Source organism: Erythrolamprus reginae, chromosome Z, assembly GCF_031021105.1.
Source record: "Erythrolamprus reginae isolate rEryReg1 chromosome Z, rEryReg1.hap1, whole genome shotgun sequence".
Taxonomy (NCBI): domain Eukaryota; kingdom Metazoa; phylum Chordata; class Lepidosauria; order Squamata; family Dipsadidae; genus Erythrolamprus; species Erythrolamprus reginae.
In genome coordinates, this window is record NC_091963.1 from 139,382,731 (window position 1) to 139,399,841 (window position 17,111).

General features: G+C 43.6%; 1 protein-coding gene across 2 annotated transcripts; it reads right to left on the reverse strand.

Moving 5' to 3' along the window:
• Positions 1-265: 265 nt before the first annotated feature.
• APEX1 (apurinic/apyrimidinic endodeoxyribonuclease 1) lies at positions 266-17,083 on the reverse strand. 2 transcript variants are annotated; one of them, XM_070766832.1, is made up of 5 exons: positions 16,915-17,083; positions 14,601-14,778; positions 11,433-11,644; positions 6,157-6,349; positions 266-1,417 (listed from the first exon to the last, which is right to left on the reverse strand). In XM_070766832.1, the coding sequence occupies exons 2-5, from the start codon at positions 14,695-14,697 to the stop codon at positions 903-905; spliced, it is 1,017 nt and encodes a 338-aa protein (XP_070622933.1). In that variant the 5' UTR covers positions 14,698-14,778; positions 16,915-17,083; the 3' UTR covers positions 266-902. The 2 variants fall into 2 exon arrangements, with proteins under 2 accessions (XP_070622933.1, XP_070622932.1); XM_070766831.1 differs by having other exon boundaries at positions 16,920-17,002.
• Between the last annotated feature and the right edge of the window lie 28 nt (positions 17,084-17,111).

A 17,111-nucleotide genomic window follows, 5' to 3' on the forward strand; every position in this document is an offset into this window, starting at 1 on the left:
ACCACCCAATGGAGTCGGACACGACTGGAAAGGTTTACCTTTAAGCAAATAGATGAACAGAAATCTTTCCATTATTGGAAATAAGAGTTGCAAAGAATAGAATATGTAATTGTTAAAGTCAGTGTGAAACCAACAGGGGGAAAATTCCTCCACCCAATTGTACCATCAGGTGAAGATAAAGTTGAAAGTTTAAAGGAAGTCATTGCTTAAAAGACCACATTGAAATTGTTAATGGGCAGCATTCCGGAATAGAAAACGAGACCGCTTGATCAATTTATATTTTATTGAAGCTACGTTTTTTTCCGTGAAATAGTCTTAATGAATTACATGCTTATCAAAGCATTAAGAGAGAAAAAAAGATGGCTACTTTTTTCATGAGGGGCAATAGGAAGATAACAAACATCTGGAGAATAAAAGAAAGGCTCCCACTTGTTTTTTAAAAAAAAATTAAATTTTTTTGCAAAGACTCCAGTATGACGCTCAGGAATCAATGGGTGTTTTTAGTAGATTGCACCCATCCTGCTCGTCCCACTTTTTAAGCCACCATTTTTTGTTAACTTGAGCAGGCAAAGAATATCAAAGCAAGACCACTTTAACCTCAAAGTAGCCATATATATAAATATATCCCTTTTAAAAACATTGTGGAACCCTATTATCATCTTGGAATGGGACTAAAAAATGGAAAAGGATTGAGATCCTGACTTTGGAGCAGTGTTTCTCAACCTTGGTGACGTGTGGACTTCCACTCCCAGAGCCACCTAGAATCCTGAGAGTCCACAAGTCTGAAAGCTGCCGTGGTTGAAAACCACTGCTCTAAAATTAGGGTTGAGTAGTCATATAGACATGATTATAGGTTTTCTTTTCCCACTCAAGCTACATTAGGGGTTGGGTCTTTGCATTTGTTACACAGCTATAAAGAGGGTGATGGGGCAATGGTCACTCCCCAAGGCCAAGGAGCGGATCTTGCTGTCACACAACCCTTCCAGTAACCCCCTGGAGACTACAAAGTAATCAAGCCGCCATCCCACATTCTTAGCCCGTGCATTCATCATATATGTCCAGAAAGTATAAGCATAGCGGGTTTCAGGGTAGAGATGTCGGAAAGTATCCACGAAGCCAGCCTCCAATAATTGGCTGAAACCAGCTCGCTCCTCGGGGGTGAATCCCGCATTCTTCTTATTCCCCTTGGGGTTCTTCAGGTCTATTTCCTGGTGGGCTACATTGAGATCTCCACACAAAATCAGATGCTTACGGGCAGCTAGACCTTCCAAGTAGGAGCGAAAGGCCTCATCCCAACGTTGGCGGTAGTCCAGGCGCACCAATTTACGACCGGCATTGGGCACGTAGGCCGTAATAAGGAAATAGGAAATGAACTCTGCTGTGATCACCCGGCCCTCCTTGTCAAACTCCTCGCTTCCTGTAGCAACATTGCAGAAGAGAGACCAAAGAAAATGTTAGTTTTGAACAAGCGCCATCATAGGAAAACACATTCCAGCTTTTCCAGTCGGGTGCCATCAAAAGCCTTCTCTGTGGCGGCCCCGGCTCTATGGAACAAACTCCCCCAGAGATTCATACTCCCCTCCCCAACTCTCCCTGCCTTCTGTAAAGCTCTAAAGACCCACCTCTGTTGGCAGGCTTGGGGCCATTGATACTTTGATATCTTGCTCCGCCCAATGAATGAAGGTAGGGTGTATGAAGTAAGAACTTGTTTGTCTAATTTTTAACGGGGTTTTTTTAGAATGTAATTTTATTTAGATTTCTAACATGTTGTAAGCCGTCCTGCGTCTCAGAAGAAGGGTGGCATAGAAATCAATCAATCAATCAATCAAACTAGCTAACTAACTAAGAGTACTGTATTCAATTTTGTTAGCAAATACTTCAGAAGAAAAGGATTTAAGGGTAGTGATTTCTGACAGTCTCAAAATGGGTGAACAGTGCAGTCAGGCGGTAGGGAAAGCAAGTAGGATGCTTGGCTGCATAGCTAGAGGTATAACAAGCAGGAAGAGGGAGATTATGATCCTGCTATATAGAATGCTGGTGAGACCACATTTGGAATACTGTGTTCAGTTCTGGAGACCTCACCTACAAAAAGATATTGACAAAATTGAACGGGTCCAAAGACGGACTACAAGAATGGTGGAAGGTCTTAAGCATAAAACGTATCAGGAAAGACTTAATGAACTCAATCTGTATAGTCTGGAGGACAGAAGGAAAAGGGGGGGCATGATTGAAACATTTAAATATATTAAAGGGTTAAATAAGGTCCAGGAGGGAAGTGTTTTTAAAAGGAAAGTGAACACAAGAACAAGGGGACACAATCTGAAGTTAGTTGGGGGAAAGATCAAAAGCAACATGAGAAAATATTATTTTACTGAAAGAGTAGTAGATCCTTGGAACAAACTTCCAGCAGACGTGGTAGATAAATCCACAGTAACTGAATTTAAACATGCCTGGGATAAACATATATCCATCCTAAGATAAAATACAGAAAATAGTATAAGGGCAGACTAGATGGACCATGAGGTCTTTTTCTGCCGTCAGACTTCTATGTTTCTATGTTTTGGGCTTCACGCTACAAAAAAGATATTGAAACTCTGGAAAAAGTACAGAAGAGAGCAACCAGAATGATAAAGGGACTAGAAACCAAAACATATGAGGAAAGGTTGCAAGAACTGTGCACGGATAGTCTAAAAAGGAGGTCCAAGGGGGACATGATAGCAGTCTTCAAATACTTGAGGGGCTGCTGCAGTGAGGAGGAGGTCATACTGTTTCCAAAGCATCAGACAAGGAGCAATGGATGGAAACTGACCAAGGAGAGATTCCACCTAGAAATAAGGAAGAACTTTCTGACGGTGAGAGAGATCAACCAGTGGAATGGCCTGACTGCGGAAGTTGTGAATGACCCAACACTGGAGACCTTCAAAAGGAGACTGGACTGCCATGTCTGGGATGGTATATTATTATTATTATTATTATTATTATTATTATTATTATTATTATTATTGGATTTGTATGCCGCCCCTCTCCGCAGACTCGGGGCGGCTAACAACAGCAGTAAAACAGTACAACAAAATCCAATACTAAAAAAGCAGTTAAAAACCCATTATATAAAGACCAATCACACATACAAACATACCATACATAAAATTGTTAAGGCCTAGGGGGAAAGTGTATCTTACTTCCCCCATGCCTGGCGGCAGAGGTGGGTTTTATGCAGCTTACGAAAGGCAAGGAGGGTGGGGGCAATTCTAATCTCTGGGAGGAGTTGGTTCCAGAGGGTCGGGGCCGCCACAGAGAAGGCTCTTCCCCTGGGCCCCGCTAAGCGACATTGTTTGGTTGACGGGACCCGGAGAAGACCCACTCTGTGGTACCTAACTGGTCGCTGGGATTCGTGCGGCAGAAGGCGGTCCCTGAGATATTCTGGCCCGGTGCCATGAAGGGCTTTATAGATCATAACCAACACTTTGAATTGTGACCGGAAACTGATCGGCAACCAATGCAGACTGCGGAGTGTTGGAGAAACAACACTCCGGCATACAAGTATAGGGTCTCCTGCACCAGCAGGACATTGGATTAGAAAACCCACAGGGTCCCTTCCAACACAAACTATAAAGAAATTAACTAACTAACTAACTAACTGAGAACTCCCTGGCTTCCCACTGTAAATAATCTTGGATGTTAGGACCAAAATTGAGCACAAAATTGCTATTAACTGAGATATTTGTTGGCTACATTTGTTAGGTGAATCACTGCAGTTGGTAAGTTAGTAACTGGTTTATTAAGTGAACCCGGCTTCTCCTCTGACTTTGTCAGAAGGTTGCAAAGAGGATCACGTGACCTTGGGACACAGCACAGCTGTTAAGTACGAACCAGTTGCCATGCGTCTGAATTTTGATCACATGAAGGGGAAAAAATGGCTTATGGCCGCTTTTCACACGGCCATTACAGCATTTCCATGATCCAAATTCAGACTTTTGGCCACTGGCTCACATTTATGACGGTGTCCCAGAGTCACCTTTTGCAACAAGCAAAGTCCATGGGGAATCCCAATTCACTTAACTAACTTAACCACTGCAGTGATTCACCTGCAAAAGCTCTTTTGTTGGGCAGCAATCTGGAGAGCTTGCTTTTTCACCCAGACAAACCCTTAAAAATAGAAACATAGAAGACTGATGGCAGAAAAAGACCTCATGATCCATCTAGTCTGCCCTTATACTATTTTTTGTATTTTATCTTAGGATGGATATATGTTTATCCCATGCATGTTTAAACTCAGTTACTGTGGATTTACCAACCATGTCTGCTGGAAGTTTGTTCCAAGGATCTACTACTCTTTCATTAAAATAATATTTTCTCATGTTGCTTTTGATCTTTCCCCCAACTAACTTCAGATTGTGTCCCCTTGTTCTTGTGTTGACTTTCCTATCAAAAACACTTCCCTCCTGAAACCTTATTTAATCCTTTGACGTATTTAAATGTTTCGATCATGTCCCCCCTTTCCCTTCTGTCCTCCAGACCAGTGTTTTTCAACCAGTGTGCCGCAAGACATGGTCAGGTGTGCCGCGAAGCTCAGAGAGAGAAAGAAAACAAGAGAAAGAAAGAGAGAAAGAAAGAGAGGGAAGATGGGAGAGAGAAAGACATAGAGGGAGGGAGGGAGGTAGAGGGAAAGAGCAAAAAAGAGGAAAGAAGGAAGAGAGAAAGAAAGGGATGGAGAGAGAAAAAAAGAGTGAGAGAAAGTGTGAGAGAGAAATAGAGCGAAAGGAAGAGAGAAATTTTTTTGTCCAAACTTTTTTTAGCCGCCCCCCTCCCCTCAATGTGCCCCATGGTTTTGTAAATGTAAAAAATGTGCCGTGGCTCAAAAAAGGTTGAAAACCACTGCTCCAGACTATACAGATTGAGTTCATTCAGTCTTTCCTGATACGTTTTATGCTTAAGACCTTCCACCCTTTTTGTAGCCCATCTTTGGACCCGTTCAATTTTGTCAATATCTTTTTGTAGGTGAGGTCTCCAGAACTGAACACAGTATTCCAAATGTGGTCTCACCAGTGCTCTATATAGATTTATTGTATATTGTTGTGAGCCATCCCGAGTCTACAGAGAGGGGCGGCATACAAGTCTAATAAATAAATAAATAAATGAATGAATGAATGAATGAATAAAAACGGGATCACAATCTCCCTCTTTCTGCTTGTTATACCTCTAGCTACGCAGCCAAGCATCCTACTTGCTTTTCCTACCGCCCGACCACACTGCTCACCCATTTTGAGACTGTCAGAAATCACTACCCCTAAATCCTTCTCTTCTGAAGTTTTTGCTAACACAGAACTGCCAATACAATACTGTCTCCTGTCTCCCACCTCCCCAAAGAATAGAGGTTTGCTCCCCTCAAGGCAACAAAGATTCACTGGTTGTGCTTTCGTATAGGATAATTCACTAGTCTAAGAGGAACTAAGTGTTCTGTCTGGGTCCCCCAAGACGCCAACACCAACCAAAAAGAGTAGCCAGAGGTAAAAAGCAAAGGCAGTTTATATAATTGAAAGCAAACACAGGTAACAAAAACTGTTCTTACAGACAGGAACACTATGAAGCTTCACAGAGGTTTCACGAAGGCCAGGCAATAAAACAGGATTCTTGCTGGCAAAAACAACGCTGGAGATAATAAACCCCACGCCTCCCCCAAGTCTTCCAGACTTCTAGGCCACAAGCCAAGATCAGAGATGCCAAGAATCGAAGCAAGGTCACAGGACTCCCAGTTGATAACTCTCCACAAGACTGTAAGGGCGGGCCTGCCTTTTCAACCCTGCTGAGGAGAACCACACCCAAACCCAGCTGTTGCCAATTCAGGGGTGGAAATACCTTTCTAATTGGCCCCGTCTTTGAGCTGCACGTCGCTGCCTCATGTCTATTATAGCCTGTGCGTCTTCATCCAATGAATCCAGGCTACTAGCTGGGGAGAGTCCCCCCTCCGGGGGTCTCAGGCTGCTCTCCCTCCTCCTCTTCCTGATGTTCCTCTCCCCCGTCTACCTGGTCCTCCCCCTCCTGTTCACTGTCCTCCTCCTCTGGGCATGGATCTGGCAGAGCTCCAGCCGGTCCCTGAGGAGCCTCAGGCTGAATCACAACACTAAGATCCTAAAATAAGGATGGAGAAGTTCCTACCTATACCATAAGTGACATTCAGAGGTTTGGTCTTCGACAACATCGCCACTCCACTATAACCCTCTTTGGCACTAGAACAGGCCCAAAATTTATGGGGGTACTCAGCCAAATTCAGAATATCAGGAGGCAGCTGTTTTTCCGAGCATTTTGTTTCTTGTAGGCATAAGACGTCGGGGTCCTCTTCCTTGACCCACTGCAGGGAATAAAATGAAATGAAATACAATTAATATAAAATAAAATAATAAAAAGTAATAAAATAAATTTCTGACATCTCTTGACTGCTGTTGTCTCTTAGTAAAAATGGACTAAGAGGTTAGCAGGGGTTAATCTGCTAAGTGATGTTACTAACTGGATGGAACATAAAAGGAGTGAGTTAATACAGTTCACCGAAATCATCATTTTACACTTCTTACAACAGGTACTCCTTGACTTACAATAGTTCACTTAGTGATCATTTGAAATTCAGTCAGGACAATTTAGCACTGGAACATTTTGTCTCCAGAAATCGTGGGTGATCCATCTTAAAGTTTTAAGAAAAGTTTAATCAAGTGATTTATCCAAAATAGAATAGGTTCTCCTGCTTGAGCAGAGGGCTAGGTTATAAGACCTCCAAGCCCCTTCCAGCTCATTCATTTATGACTGCTTTTCACACTTACTTCAAAATCTGTCGAGGGATCATGTGATCAAAATTCAGACACTTGTCAATTGATTTATAACGTTTATGATGGTTTCATTGCCCCAGGGTCATGTGATCTCATTTTGCAACCTTCTGACAAGAAAAATCTATGGGGGAAACCAGGTCCGCCTAACAACTGTGTTACTAACTTAACATCTACTGTACAGTGATTCACTTAATAACCGTGGCAAGGAAAGTGGAGAAATTTTGGTGTCCGTTGAGGTTGTAAGTCGAGGACTATTAGTACAATGTTCCCTCGATTTTCGCGGGGGATGCGTTCCGAGACTGCCCGCGAAAGTCGAATTTCCGTGAAGTAGTGATGCGGAAGTAAATACACTATTTTTGGCTATGAACAGTATTCCAAGCCTTCCCTTAACACTTTAAACCCCTAAATTACAATTTTCCATTCCCTTAGCAACCATTTAGATTATTACTCACCATGTTTATTTATTAAAGTTTATTAAAAAAAATGTTTTTTAAAGGCAGACAAAAGTTTGGCAATGACATATGACGTCATCGGGCGGGAAAACCCGTGGTATGGGGGGGGAAACCGCGAAGTATTTTTTAATTAATATTTTTGAAAAACCGTGGTATAGACGTTTCGCGAAGTTTGAACCCGCAAAAATCGAGGGAACACTGTATACCATCAGTAGAGGAGTTATTGAGTAATAACATTTAGGCTGACCTTTGCAAAGAGGACAGTTAACAGCAGAACTGTAGCGCCCCCCCCCCCCCCTCAAACCTTTTGGCCAGTGTCCTTGAGACAACTTACAAGAGAGGCCACAAAAATGAAATGGCAAAATCACAAGGGAAAAGGGGATGGGAGATCCTGTCGTGTTTTTTTTCAGAGAATTAGCCATCCTGAAAGTCTGAATTTTTTTTTTACAAGCATCCTTCCCAACCTTTGGTTGACTTGGGAAGACTAAATATCCTTTGCAATGTTCTATTCTCAAGACAGCTATTAGATGGATAAAACCCACCATTCTCCTAGCATTTGTTCTAGTGAGGAAACATTAGCTGTGGACCCAACTGCAAAGGAGATGCATTCTTTCGCTTGTTTGAAGAGAAGGGGATATAAAAACAACATTGCCTTGGTAGTCTTCAACCAAGCTGGCTGCTGGTAGCTCCAAGGGGAACTGCTTGTTCCCTGCTCCACCGCTGGTTACTATGCCACAGTATTTTTATAATTGCTTTTTGATGGCCCTTAACAATGCAGAGATTGTTTTCATTAGGGATCTACAATGAATTGCAACTAGCAGCCTTTCCCAGTCCCTTCCAGATGTACGAGATTCAGCCCCCAGGATCCTGTTCGGCAACTCTGCTGGATGAAGATCTTATTTATTTATTTATTTATTTATTTGATTGATTGATTGATTGATTTGATTTGTATGCCGCCCCTCTCCGTAGACTCGGGGCGGCTAACAACAGTAATAAAAAACATATCTTATATCATCATATATATAACATCTCTTTAAGGATCTAAGCTCACACATCTGGAGAAGGGCCAAACCAAACAGTGCCCTACAAACAGCCAAATAGGTGACAGGAAAGCTGAATTTTGACAGGCATGTTTTGTAGTTTAGCAGACTTTTGCAGACTCGTAGCCTGGCTGGAGAGGGGAAGTGGGGAACTGGGCCATGCAAGTACAGTGTTCCCTCAATTTTTGCGGGTTCGAACTTCGCGAAAAGTCTATACCACGTTTTTTCAAAAATATTAATTAAAAAAATACTTCGTGGTTTTTTCCCTATACTAAGGTTTTCCCCGCCCGATGATGTCATGTCGCCAAACTTTCATCTGCCTTTAATAAATATTTTTTAAATAAACTTTAATAAATAAACATAGTGAGTAATAATCTAAATGGTTGCTAAGGGAATAGGAAATCGTAATTTAGAGGTTTAAATTGTTAAGGGAAGGCTTGTGATACTGTTCATAGCCAAAAATAGTGTATTTACTTCCGCATCTCTACTTCACGGAAATTCGACTTTCACAGATGGTCTCAGAACGCATCCCCTGCGAAAGTTGAGGGAACACTGTATTTGCGTGAGTGGAGCTACACGCAGGCATGGGTGCCAGCCTGCCTCTCGCATGGCATGGCTTCAAAAAGACCATGGCTTGATAGTGGACTGCTGCCCAGTGGCTTGAAATCCCTGGTTTAGTCTAGCCTCCTGAAGCAAGACATGTGCTAGAAGTACAGACCTAAACACTCAGAATTCCCAATAAACAATCTTCACACAGCTGTGGGTTAGATCCGGAGGTTCGAGAATGCTAAGATAGAACAGCTGAAGGTGTTTTTTAATATGGATAAAAAAAATAAACCTTCAGTTCCATAGGTTATGGAGAAGGTTGGCAAAGGGTAAATTTGTGATTTATTTCCTACTTTCCTCAAACAGCAGGATTGCCCCAAAGATTAATTATTTTAGAGCCAAGAGCATCTTTTGCACAATGGGGCAAGTGTGGTGGAATTCACAGCCAGAAATTGAAGCACATTTAAAAGCTGTAAAATCAACAAGCAAGAAGTTAAAGGGACAGGTGTATCTATTTAATACTGTCTCCATCATTACATTTATGGACAGTCCTCGACTTATGACCACAACTGAGCCCAAAGTTTCTGTTGGAAGAGTCAGAGGCTTCCCCATTTTATGCCTTTTCTTGTCACAGCTGTTATGTGAATCAGTGCAGTTGTTCAGTTAGTAACATGGATAAATGAATTGGCTTCTCCATTGACTTTGCTCCTCAGGATGTGACAAAAGTTGATCACATGACCCTGGGACATTGCAACCGGCATAAATATGAACCAGATGCCAAGCTTTTAAATTTTGATCATGTGACCTTGGGAATACTGTAACAGGCGTAAATAAGGAATCGGACATAAGTCACTATTTTCAATCGGGTTGTAACTTCAAATCATCACTGAGCAAACTGTTGCAAGTTAAACGCTAGCTGTCTATTATTTAAGCAAATAAAGTAATAGAATTAAGATGGCCCTAGGCAAAACCCGAAAGATCAGCTTTATTTATTTATTTATTATTTAGATTTGTATGCCGCCCCTCTCCGCAGACTCAGGGTGGCTCACAGCAAGATACAGCAAATCATGACAAATCCAAATAAATTTAAAATATTTAAAAAGATTTAAAAAGAACCCCATTTACTAACAAACACACCCACAAACATACCATGCATAAATTGAACATGCCCGGGGGAGGTGTTTCTGACAACTTCCACACGGTTGCCAATATACGTGGTCCTTGTTTAATGAATACTTATTCAGTGACCATTTGAACTCACAGTGGTACTGAAAGAATGGTATTAGCAAATAGTCCTTGAAGGTTCCAGCCATTGTGGTTTCCCATGATCACACGATCGCAATTTCTGACAAGCAAAATCAATGGGGAAACTGGTAGGAAGTCAGAAGTCGCAATCACATAAGATCCTCACTTAACAATGGCAGCCAGAACTGCGGTTGCTGAACAATGTGAGCATGTGGTTTTCCGACTTATAATTGTGTTGCTTATCAACGGAGTTTCTAGCTCTAATTAGCGTTATTAAATCAGGGCCGTGTATAAAATTACATGACAGGTCTTCATTAAGAATCACTCCCAGTTAGACTGAATCTTTACAATTCCCCCCTCCCAAACTATTTTCCTAGGGATTTATTTTTTTTTATTTATTATTTAGATTTGTATGCCGCCCCTCTCCGCAGACTCGGGGCGGCTCACAACAAAATAAAACAATTCATGACAAATCTAAATTATAGTTTAAAATATTTTAAAAACCCCATGTACTAAGCAAACATACACACAAACATACCATGCATAAATTGTATATGCCCGGGGGAGATGTCTCAGTTCCCCCATGCCTGACGACAAAGGTGGGTTTTAAGGAGCTTACGAAAGGCAAGGAGAGTAGGGGCAGTTCTAATCTCTGGGGGGGAGTTAGTTCCAGAGAGTCGGGCCCGCCACAGAGAAGGCTCTTCCCCTGGGGCCCGCCAACCGACATTGTTTAGTTGACGGGACCCGGAGAAGGCCCACTCTGTGGGACCTAATCGGTCACTGGGATTCGTGCGGCAGAAGGCGGTCTCAGAGATATTCTGGTCCAATGCCATGAAGGGCTTAAAGGTCATAACCAACACTTTGAATTGTGACCGGAAATTGATCGGCAACCAATGCAGACTGCGGAGTGTTGGTGAAACATGGGCATACCTAGGTAAGCCCATGACTGCTCTCGCAGCTGCATTCTGCACGATCTGAAGTTTCCGAACACTTTTCAAAGGTAGCCCCATGTAGAGAGCATTACAGTAGTCGAACCTCGAGGTGATGAGGGCATGAGTGACTGTGAGCAGTGACTCCCAGTCCAGATAGGGATGGTGAGTGTTTGGTGGGTGCTTCTTCTCCTTCTAGAGTGGCCATCAGAGTTTTGTTTTAATGTATATACCATTGTGTACCCAGAAGATTGACCATAAAAGCTATCTGATGTGTGATCCTTAAATGCATTTTTATGATACTGACTGTCCAGCTTTTGAAGGAGGGCAAAGGAAAAACCACTGCCATCCCATCCAAGGTGGAAAGATCCCCATAAGAAAACAAAATGGAGGAATCTTTACCTGCAAGCCGTTCTTTCTCCACCAGGCCCTGAGGCCATCAATATTCCAGGAACTTAACTTTAGATTATATTTTTTATCACTGGAGGAGGTGAGCTTATCAGGTGAATCTTGGTAAAGACAAGAATTCTCCCAATTTGACGCCAGATGGGCAATGGGCCGCTGGGGACTGGCCTCCGCAGACTCGCCCTCAATTTTGCGTTTGCGTTTAGATCCTGAGGGAAAAAGAAACAAGACACATCATAGGGTAAAGGAACAGGTTTGTTTATGTGTTTATGTTTATTAGATTTGTATGCCGCCCCTCTCCGTAGACTCGGGGCGGCTCACAACAAAATAAAAAACAGTTTATAACAAATATAATAAATTTACCATTATTAAACAGACATACACACAAGCATACCATGCATAAATTGTATAGGCCCAGGGGAGATATTTCAGTTCCCCCATGCCTGACGACAAAGGTGGGTTTTAAGGAGTTTACGAAAGGCAAGGAGGGTAGGGGCAGTTCTAATCTCTGGGGGGAGCTGGTTCCAGAGAGTCGGGGCCGCCACAGAGAAGGCTCTTCCCCTGGGGCCCGCCAACCAACATTGTTTAGTTGACGGGACCCGGAGAAGGCCCACTCTGTGGGGCCTAATCGGTCGCTGGGATTCGTGCGGCAGGAGGCGGTCTCGGAGATATTCTAGTCCAATGCCATGAAGGGCTTTAAAGATCATAACCAACACTTGTGGTGTTTGCTTGCTTGATGAAAATCAGACTCCACTGAGGAAATATTGGAAAAAAATAAATAGTTGTGTCAAATAACAAATACGAAAATAGAATATACGCCAGTGTTTTTTCTACTGGGTATTATGAGAGGTACCTATTCTAAAAATGTAAAATATTTAAGCTTGCATATTACAACAGCTGCAAGGATTATATTTCCACAGAACTGGAAAAAATCCGCAAATACCTGAAGACAATGAGATCATCAAGAAAATATGCGACTGTGCAGAGATGGACAGATTGACAATGGAACTTAATAATCGAAAAGAATCGGACTATTATGAAACCTGGACAAAATGGTACCAATGGACAAAAAAAAAGAAACTCAAAAGAAGCATTGAAATAAAACATCAAGAAATCTAAAAGTAATCAGAAGACAATGTCGATAGGTGAGTTTTGAGGAGCTTACGAAAGGCAAGGAGGGTGGGGGCAACTCTGATATCTGGTTGGAGTTGGTTCCACAGGGTCGGGGCTGCCACAGAGAAGGCTCTTCCCCTGGGTCCCGCCACACGACATTGTTTAGTCGACGGGACCTGGAGAAGGCCAACTCTGTGGGACCGCCAAGCAGGATGTAGTCCTGTCCTATGAAATGTCTTGATCCATCAAAGGTTTCTTCTATTTTATTTATTTATTTATTAGATTTGTATTTTATTCTCCCCCCCTGCCTCCACTCCCAGGATCTGAGAGAAGATATAGGCTGGGAGTTCACCATACCAAGGCTAAAAGCCCTGGTAACTCTGGAGCCAAATTTGAAGAATGCCAATCTATGGGTTGAGGAAAGGGGCTGAAGGAAACGAGAGGCTATTCAATGGAAGAGGTGGACTTGCCCAAAGGTTGCCATGCTGCCATGCAGAGGAGCATAAAACAAGGGGCATCTTCCTTTCCCAAATCAACCCAATCCAGAGCTACCTCTGAAGAACGTTCGGAGACTGCAATTGATCCAAAACGCAGCTGCGCAAGCTCTCATGGGCCTCCCATGTTTCGCCATCACTCCGCGAGCTGCATTGGTTGCCAACTAGTCTCTGAACGTAATTCAAAGTGTTGGTGTTGACCTTTAAAGCCCTACATGGCTTTACGACCTGATTACCTACGGCAGTGTTTTTCAACCAGTGTGCCGTGGCACACTAGTGTGCCGCGAGACATGGTCAGGTGTGCTGCGAAGAAGGAAGGTCATGTTCCGGTCTCGCAACTTTTTGCTGTGAGAGTGAGAGTGAAAAAGAGAGAGAAAGAAAGCAAGAGAGAGAGAAAGAGTGAGAGAGAGAAAGCAAGAGAGAAAGAAAAGAGAGAAAGAGAGAGAAAGCAAGAGTGAGAGAGAAAGAAGGCAAGAGAGAGAGAAAAGGAGAGGAAGGGAGAGACAGAAATGAGCAAAAAGGGGAGAAAAAAAGAGAAATGAGAAAATGATTGAGACAGATAATAAGAGGAAAGAGAGAAACAAAAGAGAGAGAGAAGTGACTCTTGATTTAAAGCATATGATAAAAAGCACCCAAAGAATAAGAGAGAAAAAAACCCAGCCCTCACCTGTTTTGGGAAATGGTTCAAGAGTGTGTATACACACACACACACACATACACAAGGGTGGGGAGGAGACAGGGATGGAAAAAGAGAGGAGAGTGTCTTAGGGTGTCATTTTGTGTCATTTTGGTTGGTGGTGTTCCCCGAGGATTTTGTAAATGTAAAAAATGTGTCGCGGCTGAAAAAAAGGTTGAAAATCACTGACCTACGGGACCATCTCTTGTCTCATGTATCCCATCGACCGGTTAGGGCCCACAGGATCGGCCTTCTCCAGGTCCCATCAGCCCGACAATGCCAGCTAGCAGGCCCTAGGGGAAGGGCCTTCTCTGTAGTTGCCCCTGCCCTATGGAATCAGCTCCCCCCCCCCCCCAAGAGATCCATACTACTCCCATTCTCCCGGCCTTCCAGAAGAGCTTCTAAAACACATCTATGCCGGCAGGCATGGGGTTGATGAACTTGGTTACTTATTCCAGCCCCTATTATTGTCTGGCTGTTGGCGATATGACAGAGTTGTATTTATTTATTTTATTGGATTTGTATGACGCCCCTCTCTGTAGACTCGGGGCGAGGTGGGCTGTCTGTGATATGTTTTAAGTTAAGGATTTAAGGTTAAGGTTTAATTGGATTTTTAAGCGCCCCTCCCCGAGGACTGGGGCGGCTCACAACATATACAAGAACAATAATAAAACAATCCAATTAATATACATAAAAAAGTGATGTTTTACAGGGTTGTTCTATTCAATTATTTTATAGTGTTTTATTTAATTTCGATGTTTCCATTGTTATGCATTAATATGCTGTTAGCCAACCTGAGTCTCAAGAGAAGGGTGGCCTAGAAATCAAATAAATAAATAAACAAACAAACCCCAATTTCAATGGTAGGACTGAAATCCATACCAGAAACAAAAGACGTTGTCGCCTCTTCTTCTTGTTCCTCCTCCACCTCCACCACTGGAGAGAGCCCCTCCTCTTCTCTCTTTGATCTTTTTGTCATTGTAGGTCCACGAATATGCTTCAGACGAAAGTTCAGACTAACTTGTTTGCCCAACCTTAGGGTTCTCAACAGTAGCGTCTCCTGGAAAAGATGAATATTGCCATGCAACAATAGAATTCAGCAGATGGTTTACAATAGGGGTAGGCAAAGTGAGCTCTTCTTATGACTTGTGGACTTCAAGTCCCAGAATTCCTGAGCCAATCATGCAGAGCCATCGAGGCTGCTCTCCCCCACCCACCCAGCAAGACAGGCCTGGAGGAGTAGGGAGTTGCTCGAGGCTGCTCTCCTGACCCCTCCCACTCAAGGCATCAAGGCTGCTCTCTTCCCCCCCCCCTGTCCCCCCCCCTCCAGCAAGACAGGCCTGGAGGAGTACGGAGTTGAGTCTGATTTCCCACCCCCTCCCACTCAAGGCATCAAGGCTGCTCCCCCCCCCCTCCAGCAAGACAGGACTACAGACGAGGCTGCTCTCCCGCCCCCTCCCACTCAAGGCGTCAAGGCTGCTTTCCCCGTGCCCTCCCCCCCCCAGCAAGACGGGCATGGAGGAGTAGGGAGTTGCTCAAGGCTTCCCCCTCCGTCCCCCAATTCAGCAAAAAGGGCCTGGAGGAGCTGTGGGCCAGCGCCGGGTCAGAAGCGTAGCTCTGATATTGCATCGTCCTCTCACCTGAGGTAGGATTGAGCAGGGAGCAGAGGAAAGGTTTCCTTAGGTGCGGGGTGGGAGGTGGACACCCAACACCCCCTCCATGGCTGCAGCGAAAGCACACTTCGCAATGGGAGAGACTGGGTCCCCTCCCCTCCTCCTGGAGCCCATTCCCTACCCCATTCCTCCCTAGCAACTCTCCCTCCCTCCTTCCGCGGGAGAGTAAACCCAGAAGTAGCCCCCCCCCCATTTCCCGCTAGCCAGGCAGCGAGAGAAAAGAATGGAAGACAGATTCAGCTCAATTCAGGCTGGTGGAAAAATGCGTGGTGGTGGCTTTCCTTCTCCCCCCCCCCCCCAAAAAAAAAAATACTGCACCCAGGTTTGGTAACCAGGTTTATTAAAAAAAGATGTTAAAATTCATGGCCAAGCGTGATTGGAAGCAGGTTGAGACCTTGGAAAAATTGCAAAGAGCAATTAAGATAATTTAACAATTAAGATAAAGACCCAGAGCCTAATGAAGACTGCTTGCAAGATTTGGGTGTGGCTCGTCTAAAGAAAAGGACTGGGGGGCTGCTGTAAAGAAAAGCAGGTCAGTTTATTTTCCAAAGCACCAGAAGGCAGTATAAGAAACAATGGTTAGAAACTAACCAAGGAGGGAAGCAACCTGGAATTAAGGAGAAACTTCCCAACAGGGAGGACAATTAACCAGTGGAACGGCTTGCCACTAGACCAGTGGTTGCCAACCTTTTTTTGGGCCATGCCCCACCTAAGCATCTCTAAAATCCTTTTAAAATCCTCTAACCAACCCCCCCCCCCCACATATTATTCAAAAAGTGAACTACTCACCCAGAGGCAGCCTAAAAGACCATTAACTACGTTTAAACAAGGTTCCAACTGCCCCCATTAAAAATGAAATTGCTCCCCCGTGTTGTTCACGCACACACGAGACGTTGCGGGAGGTTTTTAAGGTCTGGATAACTAGGTGTCTCAAACGGCACTATAAAGTTTCTTGCTTGAGCAGGTGTTTGGACTGGCGGACCTTCAAGGTCCCTTCCAACTCTATTCTAATTAACCGAATCTCTTTTCATTGTATCCGTAATAGGTTTTTTTTTAATTGCAATATCAAAAACAATCCCTCCATAAAGCACCAGTGGCGGGGAAACATTGGTAACTTGCCAAGGGGCATTGTTTTCCAACCCACCCCATCCCGGCAAGATATCCCTGTTGAATTTTTAATTTAATTTAATTAATTTGATTTACAGTATATGCCGCCCAGTAAATAGTACCTACCATAAACAAAGTCAAGTAATTAGTAATAAGAACAGTAAACCCATAATAAACCTTAATGAACTATCTAGTGAAAACCACGTATATACAAAGTGTAGTTACAAAGCGGACGAGATACCCGCCACCCCACTCTTAAAAGCAAGCGGATTTTTTTTTCTTTTAGAAAAACAATGCAAAAAAAATGGAAGTCCGGGACTCTGGCTCGTTTCCGTATGAAAAGCAATGAGGGACAAAACCTTATTTAAATAAAAAGCAATACTAATTTTTTAAGTTTAAGCAACGTTCGTTCTCACCACACCGGGCGCCAGACTTTCTTGCAGCTACCGGAGAATCCGCAGGAACCGTAGAAAGAAAGACACACACACACGTGTAGTGTAGTGAGCATGTGACCAAGGATGAGGCGGGACTTTTTATTCAAGCCACAGGCAACGCCCCACTTCGGCAATTGGCCCACTCCACATCGGTCACGTGCCGGGGGAGGAGGCGGGGG

Coding starts and splice junctions, on each gene's coding strand:
- APEX1 (XM_070766832.1), bottom strand. CDS start 14,697: ATGACAAAAAGATCAAAGAGAGAAGAGGAGGGGCTCTCTCCAGTGGTG. Junction 11,645..14,600: donor GACAACGTCTTTTGTTTCTG/GTATGGATTTCA, acceptor TTTTTCCCTCAG/GATCTAAACGCAAACGCAAA. Junction 6,350..11,432: donor GGAGAAAGAACGGCTTGCAG/GTAAAGATTCCT, acceptor TATTCCCTGCAG/TGGGTCAAGGAAGAGGACCC.